Source organism: Gambusia affinis, linkage group LG20, assembly GCF_019740435.1.
Source record: "Gambusia affinis linkage group LG20, SWU_Gaff_1.0, whole genome shotgun sequence".
Lineage (NCBI taxonomy): Eukaryota > Metazoa > Chordata > Actinopteri > Cyprinodontiformes > Poeciliidae > Gambusia > Gambusia affinis.
The window spans coordinates 14,891,390-14,906,984 of NC_057887.1; the positions used below are offsets into that span (position 1 = coordinate 14,891,390).

Sequence of the window (15,595 nt, forward strand, 5' to 3'; positions counted from 1 at the left end):
AACACACACACACACACACACGTCCTCACAGAGGGGTGCATGTGTTGGTCTCTGGTTGTCTGCAGCCACGTCTTTTCTGTGGTTGACGCCACACGACACACCAAGGCATCGTGGGTTACAAAAAAGGAAAAAGGAGAGAAGGTTTAATCTTCCAGGCTTTTTGTGAAGGTTATTCCTCTAAAGGGGCGACTAAACTTCTGGCATGTGTTCGGTGTAGCGGCAATCAACTACTTCAATTCATTTAAAAGTCGATAAACCGATAGATCTCATAGGTTACTAAAAATCCAATCAGTCTATTAGTCTGTCAATAAAACTAATTGCAGTTACTGGGTAAATTTTACCTTTTTATTAAGTTAACTGCACTTAAAAAAGAGGAAGTTTTATCATTTTTATGATTAATATTAATTGAATGAATCAATATGGAAAATTAACAGTTTATTGGTCCCTAAAGACAAATGAGATCTACTAATCATTTAATGTCTAGGCACTACTGATAAAACAAGCTAAATAGAATAGGATGGACATAAACTAATTACCTAAACACAATGAAGGCATTTTAACAAAAAGCAAATGCATCGTTATACAGGAATTAAAGCTGATTAAACACCTTAAAGTTATCAAGAATTTGTTTCACACAAAGATGTCAAGAGGAAGGTTCTTTTAATGGTCTATTTCAGACTTTTATGACCTATTTTAATGGTCGAAGAGGCAGATAATCCTTCCACGTTCAGTTTCAGAATAGCATCTATAGGAGAGTGTAAGACATCTTACTTTGGTCTGACACCCACCAATGATAATCTAATGTCTTTTGGAGGGAAAAGCTGCATAGCTGGCCAAGTGGAGGGTTTATCTGATTCAGAACCAGATGACATGCCTGGAGAAAATTCATGTAAACACACAACTGACTTATGTGTTTTACAAAAATCAGGTAACTATCGTAAAAGTGCTGCACGATATTAGAAAATCGATAATATCAACCAATTCTGCAAAAATTATATCCCAGTTTTCTTTGCTTTTCCCATTTGTGTCCCTCAGCATTTTGGGAGCTATAGTCTGCGTCAGCTGCGGGCATTTATCATAGTGATACTCCAGCCATTAAAATTATCCTATAATGCATTAACATGAAATATGTGCACTCAGAACTCTAAAAATATAATAGTTATTGCAGCCCAAACAGTAAATAAAAGTATTACCTATATCTTGTGCAGCCTCAAAGAATGATCACTCTGGCTTCTTTGATTAGCTAAATTGTGTCACAGAGAACAAAGCAACCAATCAGGAGTGGATTTTGCTGCAACTACGGTAACTAATTAATGTGCGAGGGAATATCACATTACCAAATTTTAAATGCCGCTTTAACATCAGACGGACAAAGCTTGTGCAGATGCAATAAGGACCTGGGTCACAATAATTTTGATTACTATATAAGTAAGATGGTAAAGCAGCTAGGACTGTCGGAGAAAACATAATAAATTAAAAAGCTTTTCTAATGGAGAAACTGAAGTTTTTCCTTGTCTGAATCAGAATACCCAGAAAAGCAAAGGGTCCTTCTAAGGCCAAAATCTCAAAAGTTGGTTCACGCTACTGCTGTCAATACACAAACTGACCCACATGACCCATCGCACACTAAAGCCATCGCTCAGGCCGGTGCAGCCAGTAACCGTGCTGCTTTACGCCCAAATTGAAATATTCCGATTTTTCTCCAGACTTACCAACAAATTTCACGCTCGGAGGAGATGAATTTTGCAGCACACTGTTATAAGAAAACACAGAGTCCATTTTATGGTCCAGTGAGTGTTTCCTCAGCAGTGTATTTGCAAAGCGTACGCGCAGGGTGTGTCGACGTGTGCGTCCCCAGGGCGTGGGGAGTATATGTCTGTGTGTGCAGCATTAACCCTCTGCTCTGCTCTCCCTCCAGACTGTATCAGGATAAACTGTACAGCCAGTAAGTGATCCTCCATCTCACCTAACTCCTCCCCTCCTCTTTCTCAGTATGTGTGTGTGTGTGTGTGTGTCTATTGTAGAGAGTTCTTTTAATGTGTCCAACCAGTTTTTACTCCTTTTGTCACGTTCATCTGTTTCATCTTAATCTCTTATTCAACCATCTTCGTGCCATATGTCAGCTTGCAGATACACACGCGTGATATACAACGAAGGCAGTATGGGAGTTGAGTGTGTGCATGTTAGGTTACACTGCAGGGAGAGGTGCGATAATTTTATTTATTTTTTTTGCTGAGGGCCAGGGTTTTCCAGGTCGGCCATTTTAGCCGAGAAGGATAGATGGGAGGAAGAGGAGAGAAAATGAGTAGGAGGGGTGATGAGGAAATTAAGAAGAAAGGAGAGGAAGCAGGTGGATGAGTGAGCGACTTCTCCTCTCGCTTGTTGTTTTACCTTTAAACACACAACCTATTGTTGAGCGGTGTTTCCTTTTTATTGCCCACACGAGTCAGGGCATTTTTCCAGCCGTTGTTTCCGTCCGTCCCACTGCGATCCGAGCCGAGTCCCCCGACGGAGTTTTAATTCCCTCACGTGGAGTTCCTGTCACGACCGCGGAGAAGGAGCGAGATGGAGTAAAGAGAGAGCGTTGGGTTGGGTGGGGGGGAGGCAAACTCTCCATGACGGCAAAGAGGTGGTGAAATGGACGACTGCAGTTGCCATAGAAACCCTGCTAGCCACACAGCGCTGTCGTTCCGAATGTCTGCTGGCCAATTTTAGACCGGTCGTCTCAATGAAGATTTCAGTAGGCAGCCGCTTTTCTGGCACACTGTGCATACAATAAATTATGCATATCATATTCAAGGGGAGAAGAAGAAATTTATTTAACAGCCAGGCGCCACTGAAACAGTCCACTCAGCAGTCAAATAAAAGCCTCGGCATTGCAGAGATTTGAGGCTTATCGTTCAGGAAAAAAAGCCATTTGTTATTTAGAGCTAATGAAATATGAATTGCTTTTCTCCATTTTGTTTTCATTATTCCCCTCCTCTTATAATCCTCGGTGGTTTATTTTATTTGCTTTGATTTGTGTTTCCTCTGCAGCAAACAGCCGACAGACTGCAGACAGTATATTAGTCTCAACTCATCATGCTCGATGCCCTTTTAACTCTTACCCAAAAATAGGTGCATGTTTGTCTGCTCCTAGGTTGAGACAGATCACTGCCTCGCTCTCACTTCAGTCTGCTCATTCTCAGTGTATTCAGTTACATGTGGAGACCCACACACACACACACACACACACACACCCACACGCATACATGCATCAACTCACGCAAGCTCACACATATTCTCCTGCCTTACTCCGGTGCTAAGCAGTGATCCATGGTAACTGGATGAGATGCATTGCCCAGAGCACAGCTGAGTCTCCTCAGGGGAACCCTGTGTCCTCTCCTAATGCACAACGCGCTCTTTCAGCTCTGCAAACGCACACTCGGCCGTTTCACGCTGCCACTTCCATTCTGATCGACTTCTCATATTTGTTTAATTAAGTTTGCTTGTCAGCATTTCTCTCTACCTCCCTACCTGCGAGTTTGCGTTTGCCTGTGTGCCTCCGTGATTGATGTAGACATGCTTGACATTTTCTGCAGCAGAATCTGTTCGGGTCAGTTTACGTCTCACCTCCTCTCTCCACCCTGCCGTCATTACCTCCTATAGGTCACTGTAAGCAGATTCAGTCACACCTCGCGAGCCCAAAGCGCTTCTGAGAAGGAAAGGGACTTCTGTGTGTGTGGGGCGAGGGGTGTCGTGTTCAAGGTTGAAGGGGCGGCTGTAAAGTGTAGAGCAAGGGGACGCTGTCAGTCTGTCAAATGTGTGCAGTCAAGTATGTGAAGATATGAGGTTGTAGATGGACAGGGAGAGAGACATCATGCAAAGACATCACGGCTTCTTTCATTTTGCTGCACATCAGCACCTTGGAGAGCACTCTGTTGCTCCTCCGTGAGTGTAGTGCCACCTTGAGGCCTGCTAAAGCAATGAGCTCTGGGTGGAAAGCTAATTAAAATTGCATTTTCTTGTAAGAGTATTTGTACCACTGGAGCGTTTTCATATTTTTCTACCTTTACAACTACAAACATCTATGTATTTTATCAGGACTTTTGTGATTGGTTAACACAAAGTAGTGGATTATTATTAAGCGGAAGAGAAATTGCATGCTTTTCAGAGTTCCCTTTACTCTCATACCCCAAAATAAAATTCACCATACTCAAATGTCTTTAGAAGTCACACTAATTGCAAATAAAGTCCATCTTTGTGTAATTTAATCTCAGTATAAATTATGTCAGCCATTCTGTGAAGGTTTCAGTGGTTTGTTAAAAAACATTCGAGAAAAAACAGCTTCATGAAGACCAGGAAACGCAACAGACAAGTCAGGGATAAAGATGTTAAGATCTTAAGGCATTTGACATTTCACTGGTCACTGTTAAACCTTTCATCTGCGAAATGTAAATAGTATGACGCAACTGCAAACTGACATGAAGGGGCAAAGATCTGGAAGAAGGTGCTCTATTCAGATGAGACCAAAATTGAGTTTTTTGACCTACAGGCAAAAGGATACGTTTAAAGGAAAGCAAAAACAGCTTATCACCGTAAATACACCATCCCCAGAGTGAAATATGGTGGTCGCAGCATCATGCTGTGGAGAAACATTTCTTCAGCAGGGACACGAAGCCAGCTGGGGTTGATGGGAAAATTAAGGAAGCTTAGTACAGATTCACAGCTTCCATCTTAGGCATGTATTTAGAGTAGTCTGACGTTCAGATTTCATCTGATCTGTATCAAAAGTTGAGAATAAATGCTTTTAATCCACAATTACTTTGCATGAGATATTTTACCAACAAACGGACAAAATGTTCAATCTGTATAAAGCCAGTCTAGGAATACCAAAATAATACCCAATACTACAAAGTATTAACCCAGGAAGGTTGAAGACAAGTACAGTACAAAATAGATGCTTTGGAATTAGAAACTACTTTGTATTTATCCATCATAAAATCACATTAAACTGTCATTAGGTTTGTAGTGGTGAGAATGTGAAAGCGTTCAAGTCCCTGTAGAGTTTGTGAAGGTTTTGGGGGCAGTTAAAGCAGGTATGAGTGTGCAGTGTGTGTGTGTGTGTGTGTGTGTGTGTGTGTGTGTTTGTGTGGGTTGTAGGTGGTCATGGCGAAGTCGTTTATCCACAGATGGATTGTCTTAGCATGGGCCTGTTGTGACTCACAGCCTCCATCTTAGGCACCCAAAGCATTCCCTTATGTGTCTCATCACCTGTCTCTCTGCTGTGTCTTAAAGGAGACATGTCTGTCTGTCTGTATGAGATGGCACAGAGGTGTTTGTCTCCCCAGGATATGTATGATTCCTTACCCCTTTGCTCCCAGCTTCCATTTCCTCGAACTTCTGTCCTCATTTTTCTTATTCAACCTGCCTGGCTTTCTGCTTTCTCTCCTTCTGGTTTTCTTCTCCTGTCTCTACAACTCTTTTTCTCTCCACCTCTTTGTGCATTTGGTTAATGGTGCTCTGGGCTATGTGTAGGTAAAGGCCCAGAGACAATCTTTGCTGGGTCGGGCCTCAATGATAATGAGTGGCACACGGTGAGGGTAGTCCGACGCGGCAAGAGCCTCAAACTCACCGTGGACGACCTGCAGACTGTCGAAGGTAACCACTGCAGCCTTGTAATGTGGAAAGGTTTTTCGTAATGTTTTACTTTCAAGGAGACGGATTGTTTTGCATTCTTTAAGGGTCTTAATATTAGTTCATGATTTCTGAAGGTCTTTCAGTTTTTTTCTTTGGACAATGGCTGCTTCTTCATTAATTTCAGTTTCAGTCCAGTAAGTCGCCATTTTCACAGGAATACTGTGCTTCTTAATTCTGACTTTTGAATCATTCAGGCATAAAATCTCTCACAAAATGGTGGAAAATGGACAAGAATAGGACTAAAATTGTAAGATCTCAGAGGCACAAGATGACTGGAACCAAAAGTAGATAAAGACTAAATCAAAACTGAAGTCGCAAACATTTAACCAGTCCTCCCAACAACGAAATGCTGACATTCAAATAGAAATACTGACTTCGATGTGTGTAGCACAGGCCAGGGAAACAGACAGCGTGACAAAAGTAGACCATATATACACACAGTCAGGCTGACGAGACACAGGTGCAAACAGTGAAGACAATAATAAGGAAGACAAGCAGTGAAAGTTCAACTTAGACTTTTCCAAATAAAGCAGGAAGCAAAGTTTCTCAAAAATAACACAATACAACTAAAGCTGCTGAGGTTAAAGCCATGGTGAAATCTGGGAGCAAAAACAACAGCATGACAGAAATGTATCTTGAGTTATGTCTACATTTAGAATCTCAAAATCTAGTCCTGGAAGCCCTATATTCTACAGCTTTTGGATGTGTTTCTGCTTTAACACTGCTGATTTAAATAATTAGGTTATTAACAGGAGGCTGATGATCAAATGCTGAGGAGGTAAAGGCTTTGGACCAGAAATGCATTAAAAAATTGCAGGACACCTGCCCCTCGAGGACTTAAATTGTAATTTTTCATCACTTTTAGACAAAACATTTTAGCTAAATATAAGCTTGACATAATATATTTAAGCACTGTTGAGGTAAATCCCAAATATTTGATGATCAACTGATGTGGGAGATTTTAAAGACAACTTTCACAGACTTCCAAATAGTGTGAATAAGCAGAGGCCAGTTTTGTAATATAGCATCCTGAGATTTTAAGAAGTTACATTTCAAAACCACTAAAGCACACTGGAAAAAGAGGCAATAATTATCTTGATAAATGCTTCTTTCTTTAATTAACATATAAAGTGTTAATGCAGCAAAATAATCCTTTTTTTATTTGAGCTGTTATTTTTGTTTAAAATAAAAAATACAGAAAAATCAGCCAAAGTCCAAAGAAGGAACTTTAAAGAGCTTCAAAATGTACAATGTATTACTGATCCCTTTAAAGCAGGGGTGTCCAAAGTGTGGCCCCAAAGCCATTCGTGGCTCTTGAAATTATTTTGATTGGTCCCCAACCACAAGTTAAGAATGATAAAAATTTGGCCAACAAAATAGAAAATAACTAATGATCCCAAAATCTGCAAATAGTCTGTTTATCATTTAGTAAGCCCACAGTTTGAACAAAGTTTTTTGGGTTTTTTTATGTAATGCATCTTTAAGGATTTATAGATTTCATAAAAATTGTGTTTATTATCATACAGGTAAAAAAAAAATCACAAATTCACATCACTGCTTTAAAGGATTTCAGGAAGGTTTGATTTCTTTTGAACAAAATATAAAGATATAAATTTCATAGTATAGTGACTGGTTGCAAGTATTGGTTCATGGGGAACATATTTAACTGTTGATGAAACACTAAGTACAATATCTGATGTGTTGGAAAAAGTATTTGCTTTAGAGTAAATCCCAAGCCCTCACCTCTGAAGTTTACCCCACCGCCACCAGGTCAAATGGCGGGTGACCACACCCAGCTCGAGTTCCACAACGTGGAGACGGGCATCGTGACGGAGAAGCGCTTCATGCCCATCGTGCCCTCAAACTTCATCGGCCACCTCCAGGGCCTGACGCTGAACGGCATGCCCTACATCGACCTGTGCAAGAACGGCGACATTGACTACTGCGAGCTCAACGCCGTCATCGGCTATAAGAGCATCGTGGCTGACCCCATCACCTTCCGCTCCCGCTCCAGCTTCGTCACGCTGCCCACGCTGCAGGCCTACTACTCCATGCACCTCTTCATGCAGTTCAAGACAACGTCCCCAGACGGTCTTATTCTCTTCAACAGGGGAGACGGCAATGACTTCATAGTCATTGAGTTGGTTAAAGGGTGAGCTGAATAATAAAACTGTGGGTGATAATATGGAGTATCCTCTTGTTACTGTGATGTATTAACCTATTCAACATGGAGTTGAAACTAGATATTTATATACACAGAATAAAAAAACACATTATCTTCTTTTCTCACTTTTCAACATTATATCAGTTGAATTTATTTTCCTGGTGTGCATCAGTTAGGATGTAAGCATTTGAATTACATACATGTCCTTAATGTTATAGAAGGGATTTTAAACTTGGGTCAAACGTTTTACATTTCCTTCCACAAGTCTCCCCCAAAAGTTTGCTGGAGTTCTGGCCCATTCCTCCTGGCAGAACTGGTCATGTTTGTCCACACAGCTTTCCGTCGCTCCCTGAAAATTTTCTATAGAACTAAGATCAGGGCTGCATGAAGGCTGCTTTAAAACAGAAGCCATTTGTGCTCAAGTCTCAACATTCTGGTTTAGGTTTTCAAATATTCTATTTTGTGAAGTCCACCAGTCCATCTTGCTGCAAAACACTCCCAAATGTTTATCCTGTACTTCACAGCTGGGAGGGTGTTCTCAGACTTGCAAATTTCCCTCTTTCCCTCCAGATGTAAAAATGGTTCATTATGGCCAAACAGTCCAGCTTTAATCTGGCTTTTTTGTGTTTCTTTTGGAGTAATGGCTTTCTCCTTGCCTAGTGGCCTTTCAGCCCATGAAAGTAGAGGACATGACACACTGTGGGAAAATCACACTGTCTTTCCAGCTTGAGCAGCATCTCCACAAGGCCTTTGGCTTTTATTCTGGGATGGACTGGCACATTTCAGACCAAAACATGTTCATCTCTGGCACACAGAACCCGTCTCCTTCCTCATGAAGAGAACAGGCGTTTCAACGTGCATTCATTTATTTTCTTTCTTAGAACAGCGGTACAATACAACTGCAGTACACAGAAGACACAATAGATGGCAGCATAACAGCCTTTCCATTAATAATCATTGAACAAATTATTGCTTCTTATTTCAACACTCCCACTTAATTTTTACAATGGTATTAAGACACAACATAGTGCTGAAATAACTTTTAACTCAACTTGCGAGACTAACTTATTATTCCTTTTCTGTTTATAGTTAACCTTTTTTGTCTTGCCATACTCAAAAAATATTGTTTACTTTATAATGAAAAACTACAAAGCAAGACATTCTATCACAGATTTAAATTGGAAAAAGTCCAATCTTTCTTCTAAAATACTCAAACTTCTGTCTTGCAAGAGGTTTTGTCAAGATATCTGCCTTCATATCGTCGGTTGGACAATATTCTAACTTGACTTCACCATTCTGCACACATTCACGAATGTAATGGTAACGAATGTCTATGTGCTTGGTTCTTGAATGGTCCACCGGATTCTTTGCTATTGCAATGGCTCCTTGGTTGTCCTCCAGAATCACTGTAGGCTTTGTGACCATTCCAAGATCACTCAGTAATCTTCTCAGCCAGGTATCTTCTTGAGCTGCTTGACTGAGAGCAACATACTCAGCTTCTGCTGTTGAAAGTGCAACCGTTGCTTGTTTTTTGCTTAGCCAGCTCACTGCTCCTCCACTGAGTAGAAATATGTTGCCTGTTGTTGAACGGCGGTCGTCCTGATCTCCAGCCCAGTCAGCATCAGAGAAACCAGTCAAATCTTTGTTCCCTGAACAGTCATACTTTAGAGCAAGGTTAACAGTTCCTTTTAGGTATCGAAGAATCCTCTTCACAGCAGTCAGATGTGCAGTATTTGGATTTGCATTGAACTTTGACACTGCACTCACTGCTTGTGCTATGTCTGGTCTTGTTGTCATTGCCGCATACAGTAGACTTCCAACCATAGACTGATATGTGCTTGGATTGACAGGATTACTGACAGAATCATCCTTTTTCAGTTTTACACTGATGTCAGCAAGGGTTGCAACATGATTTGCTTTATCCATCCCATATTTCTGAAGAATGTTTTCAATGTACTGTTTCTGGTAAAGAAAGATGCAGTTTTTTGCTTTGTCTTGAATAACTGAGATGCCGAGGATGTAGGACAGTTCATCCAAGTCCTTCATTTTGTAGCGCTCTTGGAGAGTCAGTTTTAACACATCCATGCTTTCAGTTGACTCTGTAATCAGCATCAGATCATCTACATAAACTGCAATTATCTCCAGCTCTTGTGATGACCTCACAAACACACAAGGATCTGAGGTGCTCTGCTTAAATCCAAGATCCATCATGAATTTTGTGAGCTCTTTATTCCAACGAGGAGATTGTTTTAATCCGTAGATAGATTTTTTTAGTTTGCATACAAGATACTCCTGACCTGGTTTGATGTATCCCTCAGGTTGTTTCATGTATATTTCTTCCTTCAGGTGTCCATTTAAGAATGCAGTGACAACATCCATTTGATGTACATGTAGGTTATTCTGGATGGCAACGGACAATAACGTACGAATTGAGCTAAAACGTACTACAGGCGAAAATGTTTCATAGTAGTCAGCACCATAGAGCTGTGAGTAACCTTTGGCAACAAGTCTGCACTTGTATCGCTCCACTTCTCCATCACTTTGATGCTTGACTTTGAACACCCATCTTGACCCAATGACCTCTTTGTCCTTTGGTAGTTCCACCAGATCCAATGTTTCATTTTCTTACAGTGACTGGTATTCCAAATCAGCCGCTTCTTGCCATTCTTTTGAATTTGGTCTCTTTAATGCTTCTTTCAGTGTGATTGGTTCTGTGACAGAACACACATTAGCACAATGATCAACAGTCACCCTATCTGCAAACTCGTCATATCCATATCTCTTTGGAGCCTTTCTGATTCTGCTTCCTCTTTTAATAGTTTCATCAACAGTGACGTCATCATCAGTTGTTTCCTTTTCTTCTGTGATGGTAATCACCTCTTTCTCTGGACAGGAAACTTCCTCCTTCTGTTTCCAGTCAAAGTCCGACTCATTAAAGATGACATCCTTTCGAGTCAGAATTCTTCTTTTTTCTTCATCAAACAGACAATATCCTTTTGCGTTGTTTGCTTATCCCACAAACCTGAGCTTTACAGCTTTCTTGTCAAGTTTTCGTCTTTCAGCGTGTGGAATATGTGCATAAGCAACACAACCAAACACTTTCACATGGCTCATGTCAGGTTTTTTACCAGACCATCATAGGTAGGGTGTCTCTTGCTTCAGAACAGATGTTGGCAATCTGTTTTGTATGTAGGCTGCTGTTGCTACTGCTTCAGCCCAGTACATCTTTGCATTTCAGCCTTTCTGCGAATATAATTCTCTTACTGGCTCCAATCATTGTCTTTACAAAGTCTTACTTCTGTTCAGGTGTTTAAAACCGCCATTTTGCACTAAAACCCATTTATCTCTGGGACACAGGAGCAATCTCCTCGCTGGGCGATATGGTGGCTGGACATTTTTGTTATGTTCATACTTGCTTTTAGGCGTTTGAAGAGATGAAAGTGGCAATAGTAACCAAGGCTGAACCAGACTTGTGGAAGTCCATAGATCTCTTCCTGACCTTGGTTTTACTTTCTTTATTGTGCTTGATGTGCTACATGAAGTTACATCCAAATATGTGTCTCAATTACTGTGAATACATTAGCTTACCAAGCCTCATTATCTGCTGGTTTGAAAGCCAAGTCTATGTAAATTCTGACTTTTTAAAAAGTAAAAAAATATTTAAAGACATTCTCTGTCAATATTGTGGCATCTAGAAAATCTAAATAATTCGGTCATCTTAACTGAGCTAAAACAGGAAGGTTTGGCTTGAGCAACAAGTGGTTGTGTCTTTTTTATAAAGACTATGAAAATCTCTGGTTCCTATTGTAAATGAAAGCACTTTTATTTTTCAATTTAAAGCAAGTTTGCCCTTGATAAAGAGAAAAGAAGTTGACAGTGAGGTTAAAATGGCCTGTTAAACGTCCAATATAAAAAATGCACCAACCCAGCACCTCTTTTTAAGTCTTGTAATTAAGCTTGTACAAGACAGTTAATAATGCCCCGAAGTGTGTGACCCTGTGTTGTTCTTCATCACGAAAGTGATTAATTTGCTTTCTCTCTCCTCCACACTCTGCTTAACCCCTTCCTTTCTTCCTTTGTTCCCCAGCTACCTTCATTACATCTCTGACCTGGGAAACGGAGCGCACTTGATCAAGGGCAACTCCAACAGTCCGCTTAATGACAACCACTGGCACAATGTGCACATTTCCCGGGACACGAACAATCTGCACACAGTCAAGATTGACACCAAAGTTACCACTCAGACCACAATGGGAGCCAAGAACCTTGACCTAAAAGGTACGAAAAAAGAAAAAATAGAATATCAGGGTTGAGGTTTATGGAGCTTGTTACCTTGAATTATTAGCCTGATATTTCACAGAAGACTGTTTTGGCATTTAGTGATTAAACGCTCATTAGTCCAAGAATGATTGGAAGGTTAAAGGAGAAATTTGGGCTTTGAGAAATAGACAGAATAAGAGTCTGCCTACCACTCTTAAGTCAGTTAATTAACACCTTGCCTCTCTTTAATTAGTGCAAAAACAAAGACTGAAACCAATTTAGTTATTTCTTTTACAGAGTTAAGTGGCAGACTATTCCTAACCAATCAGCTAAGAGAGTTTTTGTTCTTGCCTTTGGATAGAGTTAAGCTTCCTCTATCTGTTATATTCCAGTCTCCGTGCTAAACTAAGTTAAGTGTCTCCAGGCACAAGCTGCATATTATCATACAGACATGAGAGCAGTATCTTTTTTTCCCAGAGTTGCATTCATTAAAAAAGCAATTAACCATACTTCCCGCTGGAACATTTTTGGGGTAAAAGCATGTATAATCGATTAATTGTTTTTTTAATTATTAAATCAAAGTGACAGCTATTCACTGTCAATTTATGGTTCCTGCCACATAACTGCTGACTGCAACATGGACTGGTGTGAGATTCTGAGAGGATGATAACCTTAAGAAATACCAAGATTTAATTGTGGTTAAAATGTTTGTCATTTTAGAAAGGTTAACAATATTGTTCAATTATTGTTACTTTAAGAACAGTACATCTACTATTCTCATGTTACTAAAATATCAAAATGATACTAGTTTCAGCTACTGGTATTTGGATCATCACATTTTAAAGCTCAATCAAATATCAGGTATTAACGAAGGATTGGTAATAACTCTTCCAAAAACCACGTTTATAATTGAGGATCTAAGCATTGGCTTAACAATTATTCCAAAAATGTATTAGATTGTAAACTTAGTGTGATTTTTTAGCATATTTATTTTTGTTTCATTGCATATTTAGTCTTATGTGACTTCATCCAGCTCATCTGAATTTGAGCAGGGTGAAGTCACTATGCCATTTGAGCAATTATGGATAGAACATATTTACAAACAAAGAGTTTTTTTTTAACTTTTAAACACAAAATGTATATTTTTAGGGTTTTGGTTTAAGTACTGCTCTGAATAAATTGTTCTTTCATGAATTGGCTTTTGTTGAGTCTATATTCTCCAGTTATCAATTAATGAATTGCTAAATTATTTGCCGGCAATTATTTCAAAAACCAATTCATCACGATTAATCATATTAATCGCTTCAGCCCTAGTGACAGTAACCTGTATATTTTAAACCTGAATCCCAGTAAATGGTGAAGATTTGTGTAGAGTGCATCATAAGTGATTCAAACATTTTCATTGCATTGCCCATGCATTGTGTTTCTGCTGCAATCTAAAGACTTTGGGTTGAGGAATCTTTTAATAATTTTTTCATAGATTAATTAATAATAAATCAAGTAGCTTATGCTGCATCCTTTCATGCTTCTCCACAGGTGATCTGTACATTGGGGGTGTTACCAAAGAGATGTACCGTGAGCTGCCGAAGTTGGTTCACTCCCGGGAGGGATTTCAAGGTTGCCTGGCAACACTAGATCTAAATGGCCGCCTTCCGGACCTCCTTGCTGACGCCTTGACGACCGTGGGGCAAGTGGAGAGAGGTTGTGAAGGTGAGGCGCCACGGCATCAGCTGTGTTGCAGCCCCCCATGTCCCTTCCTCTTTTGCTTTCAGTTTTCATTTAACTCACTGCTGTTACAATAACCCACTAACACAGCTTTCGTTCCACTAGCTGTAATTTTTACTGTCTCCTTAGCCGGTTTTCCGTTTCGTTTTGTTTTTTTTTCTTCACGTTCAGTTTTCTCTCTCACCTCCACTCTTACAGCAGCTCACAGGCATCTGTGTGCATTGACTAACCATCTAACTTGCTTGTTTGCTTTTTTGTTTGGCCGACAAAAGTTACATTGATGAAAGCTGACCTGCAAGGTATATCGCTTTGTGTGAGCATGTGGGACGTGTGAGTGTGAGCGACTGAGTATGCCTAAAACTACCCAGTGATGTTTAGTGTTTGTGTGGATCACAGCGATCCAGAGTCAAAGGTCAGAGTTGATTTTTCCTCTCCTAACTGTTAGAGACGTTACATCCGCTTGACTTGAGTTCCCCACTATTCCAGTTTTCTGGCTTATTAACTGCATGCTTTGTACCCTTTCCTAAAGACTCGTAGCTACAATTCAATACTCCACTGATGAATCATTTCACAGCCTTTCCTCCATGCCTCATGTTAGAACTTCAACGAGGGAATTAAGTTTCAAGGTTTGATGTCTTCTTCGTCATGAGGCACAGAGAGGAAACTGACAGAATGATGAAGACTGAGTATTGGGATCTATGCCTTTATAGCTAAACTCCTCCTCCAGCCTCTGACCCAAACATCAAGTCTCACCACATGCATGTCCTCCTCATTTCACTCTTTTCACATGGTAACAATCCAGATTAGGTTCAGTTCTCTTTATATTGTATTATAGCATCCTTCTATTAGTGAGTCTATCCACAAAATCCTTGTAGGCATTTACAGTGCTGGCCACGTTTATTGATAAGTAAACGTGGCCAAAATGTGCTAAAAATGGGCAGAAAAAATCTTAACAAATTAAATTTTATTGCAGTAACTTAATATCAGACTGAGAAAAATAGGGGGGAAAAAAATCAACCATTACTGTGATTATGTTTTTATTTAATTATTACAGGTGGTACACTTACTGGTAACCTTACTAGTCATACTGCGTACATTTTTACTTAGAACATCAAGTCCATGATGCTGTGCAGTGAAGTAAAGTTTCTTCAAAGATCCTTCTCATAAACTAACAGTTATGAGACATGAGTTGCTTTCTCTTGATTCAAGCCCATTTGAGGAGTTTATTGGAACCAGTTTATGTCCCAGGTGGAGTTCCCTGGGTTCCACATTTCTAATTGTGGAACCATTTTATCTTTGGATTGATCCCAATACCAATATCCGTTGGCATCTGATTCAGATATTGCATGGAATGTTAGTAAACACTGTATATTTTTCCTTTGTGTTTTAGTCTTTTTTTATACAGACTTATTGTGTTTTTTTCTTTGGTTTTGCTGCATTTCATTACCATTTTGTCTGTACAACCTTTTAGTCAACTTTGGTTATTGCTATATAAATATGCATATGGAAATCAAACATTTCTCAAATTAAAGGTTGAATTTTTTTCTTAAATTTTCAGATGATTGTATTCTGGTGCAATAAAAGATCAACTTATTGTACAGTGTTTTATACATCTTTCCCAGGGGTACCAATAAATATGGCCAGCACTGTATATGATTAATTATGCCATTACAGCACAGCAGTTTACAACTTTCAGTCTGCAAAGTTTTTCAATTAAATGTGGCCCAAAAATAACAACACGTTCCTGTCATTAACAACAATGGGCTG

At 39.7% G+C, this 15,595-nt stretch overlaps 1 protein-coding gene across 18 annotated transcripts in view; it reads left to right on the plus strand.

The window, feature by feature from the left end:
- nrxn1a (neurexin 1a) overlaps nt 1-15,595 on the plus strand; it is an 86,551-nt gene that overhangs the window by 50,372 nt on the left and 20,584 nt on the right. For 12 of the 18 annotated variants that reach the window (XM_044103823.1, XM_044103824.1, XM_044103810.1 and 9 more), the window contains 5 exons: nt 1,919-1,945; nt 5,518-5,640; nt 7,450-7,831; nt 11,931-12,121; nt 13,640-13,813. In XM_044103823.1, the coding sequence (XP_043959758.1) occupies nt 1,919-1,945; nt 5,518-5,640; nt 7,450-7,831; nt 11,931-12,121; nt 13,640-13,813 (897 nt within the window). The remainder of the gene's footprint in view (nt 1-1,918; nt 1,946-5,517; nt 5,641-7,449; nt 7,832-11,930; nt 12,122-13,639; nt 13,814-15,595) is intronic. The other 6 variants (XM_044103814.1, XM_044103825.1, XM_044103827.1 and 3 more) reach the window with 1 other exon arrangement.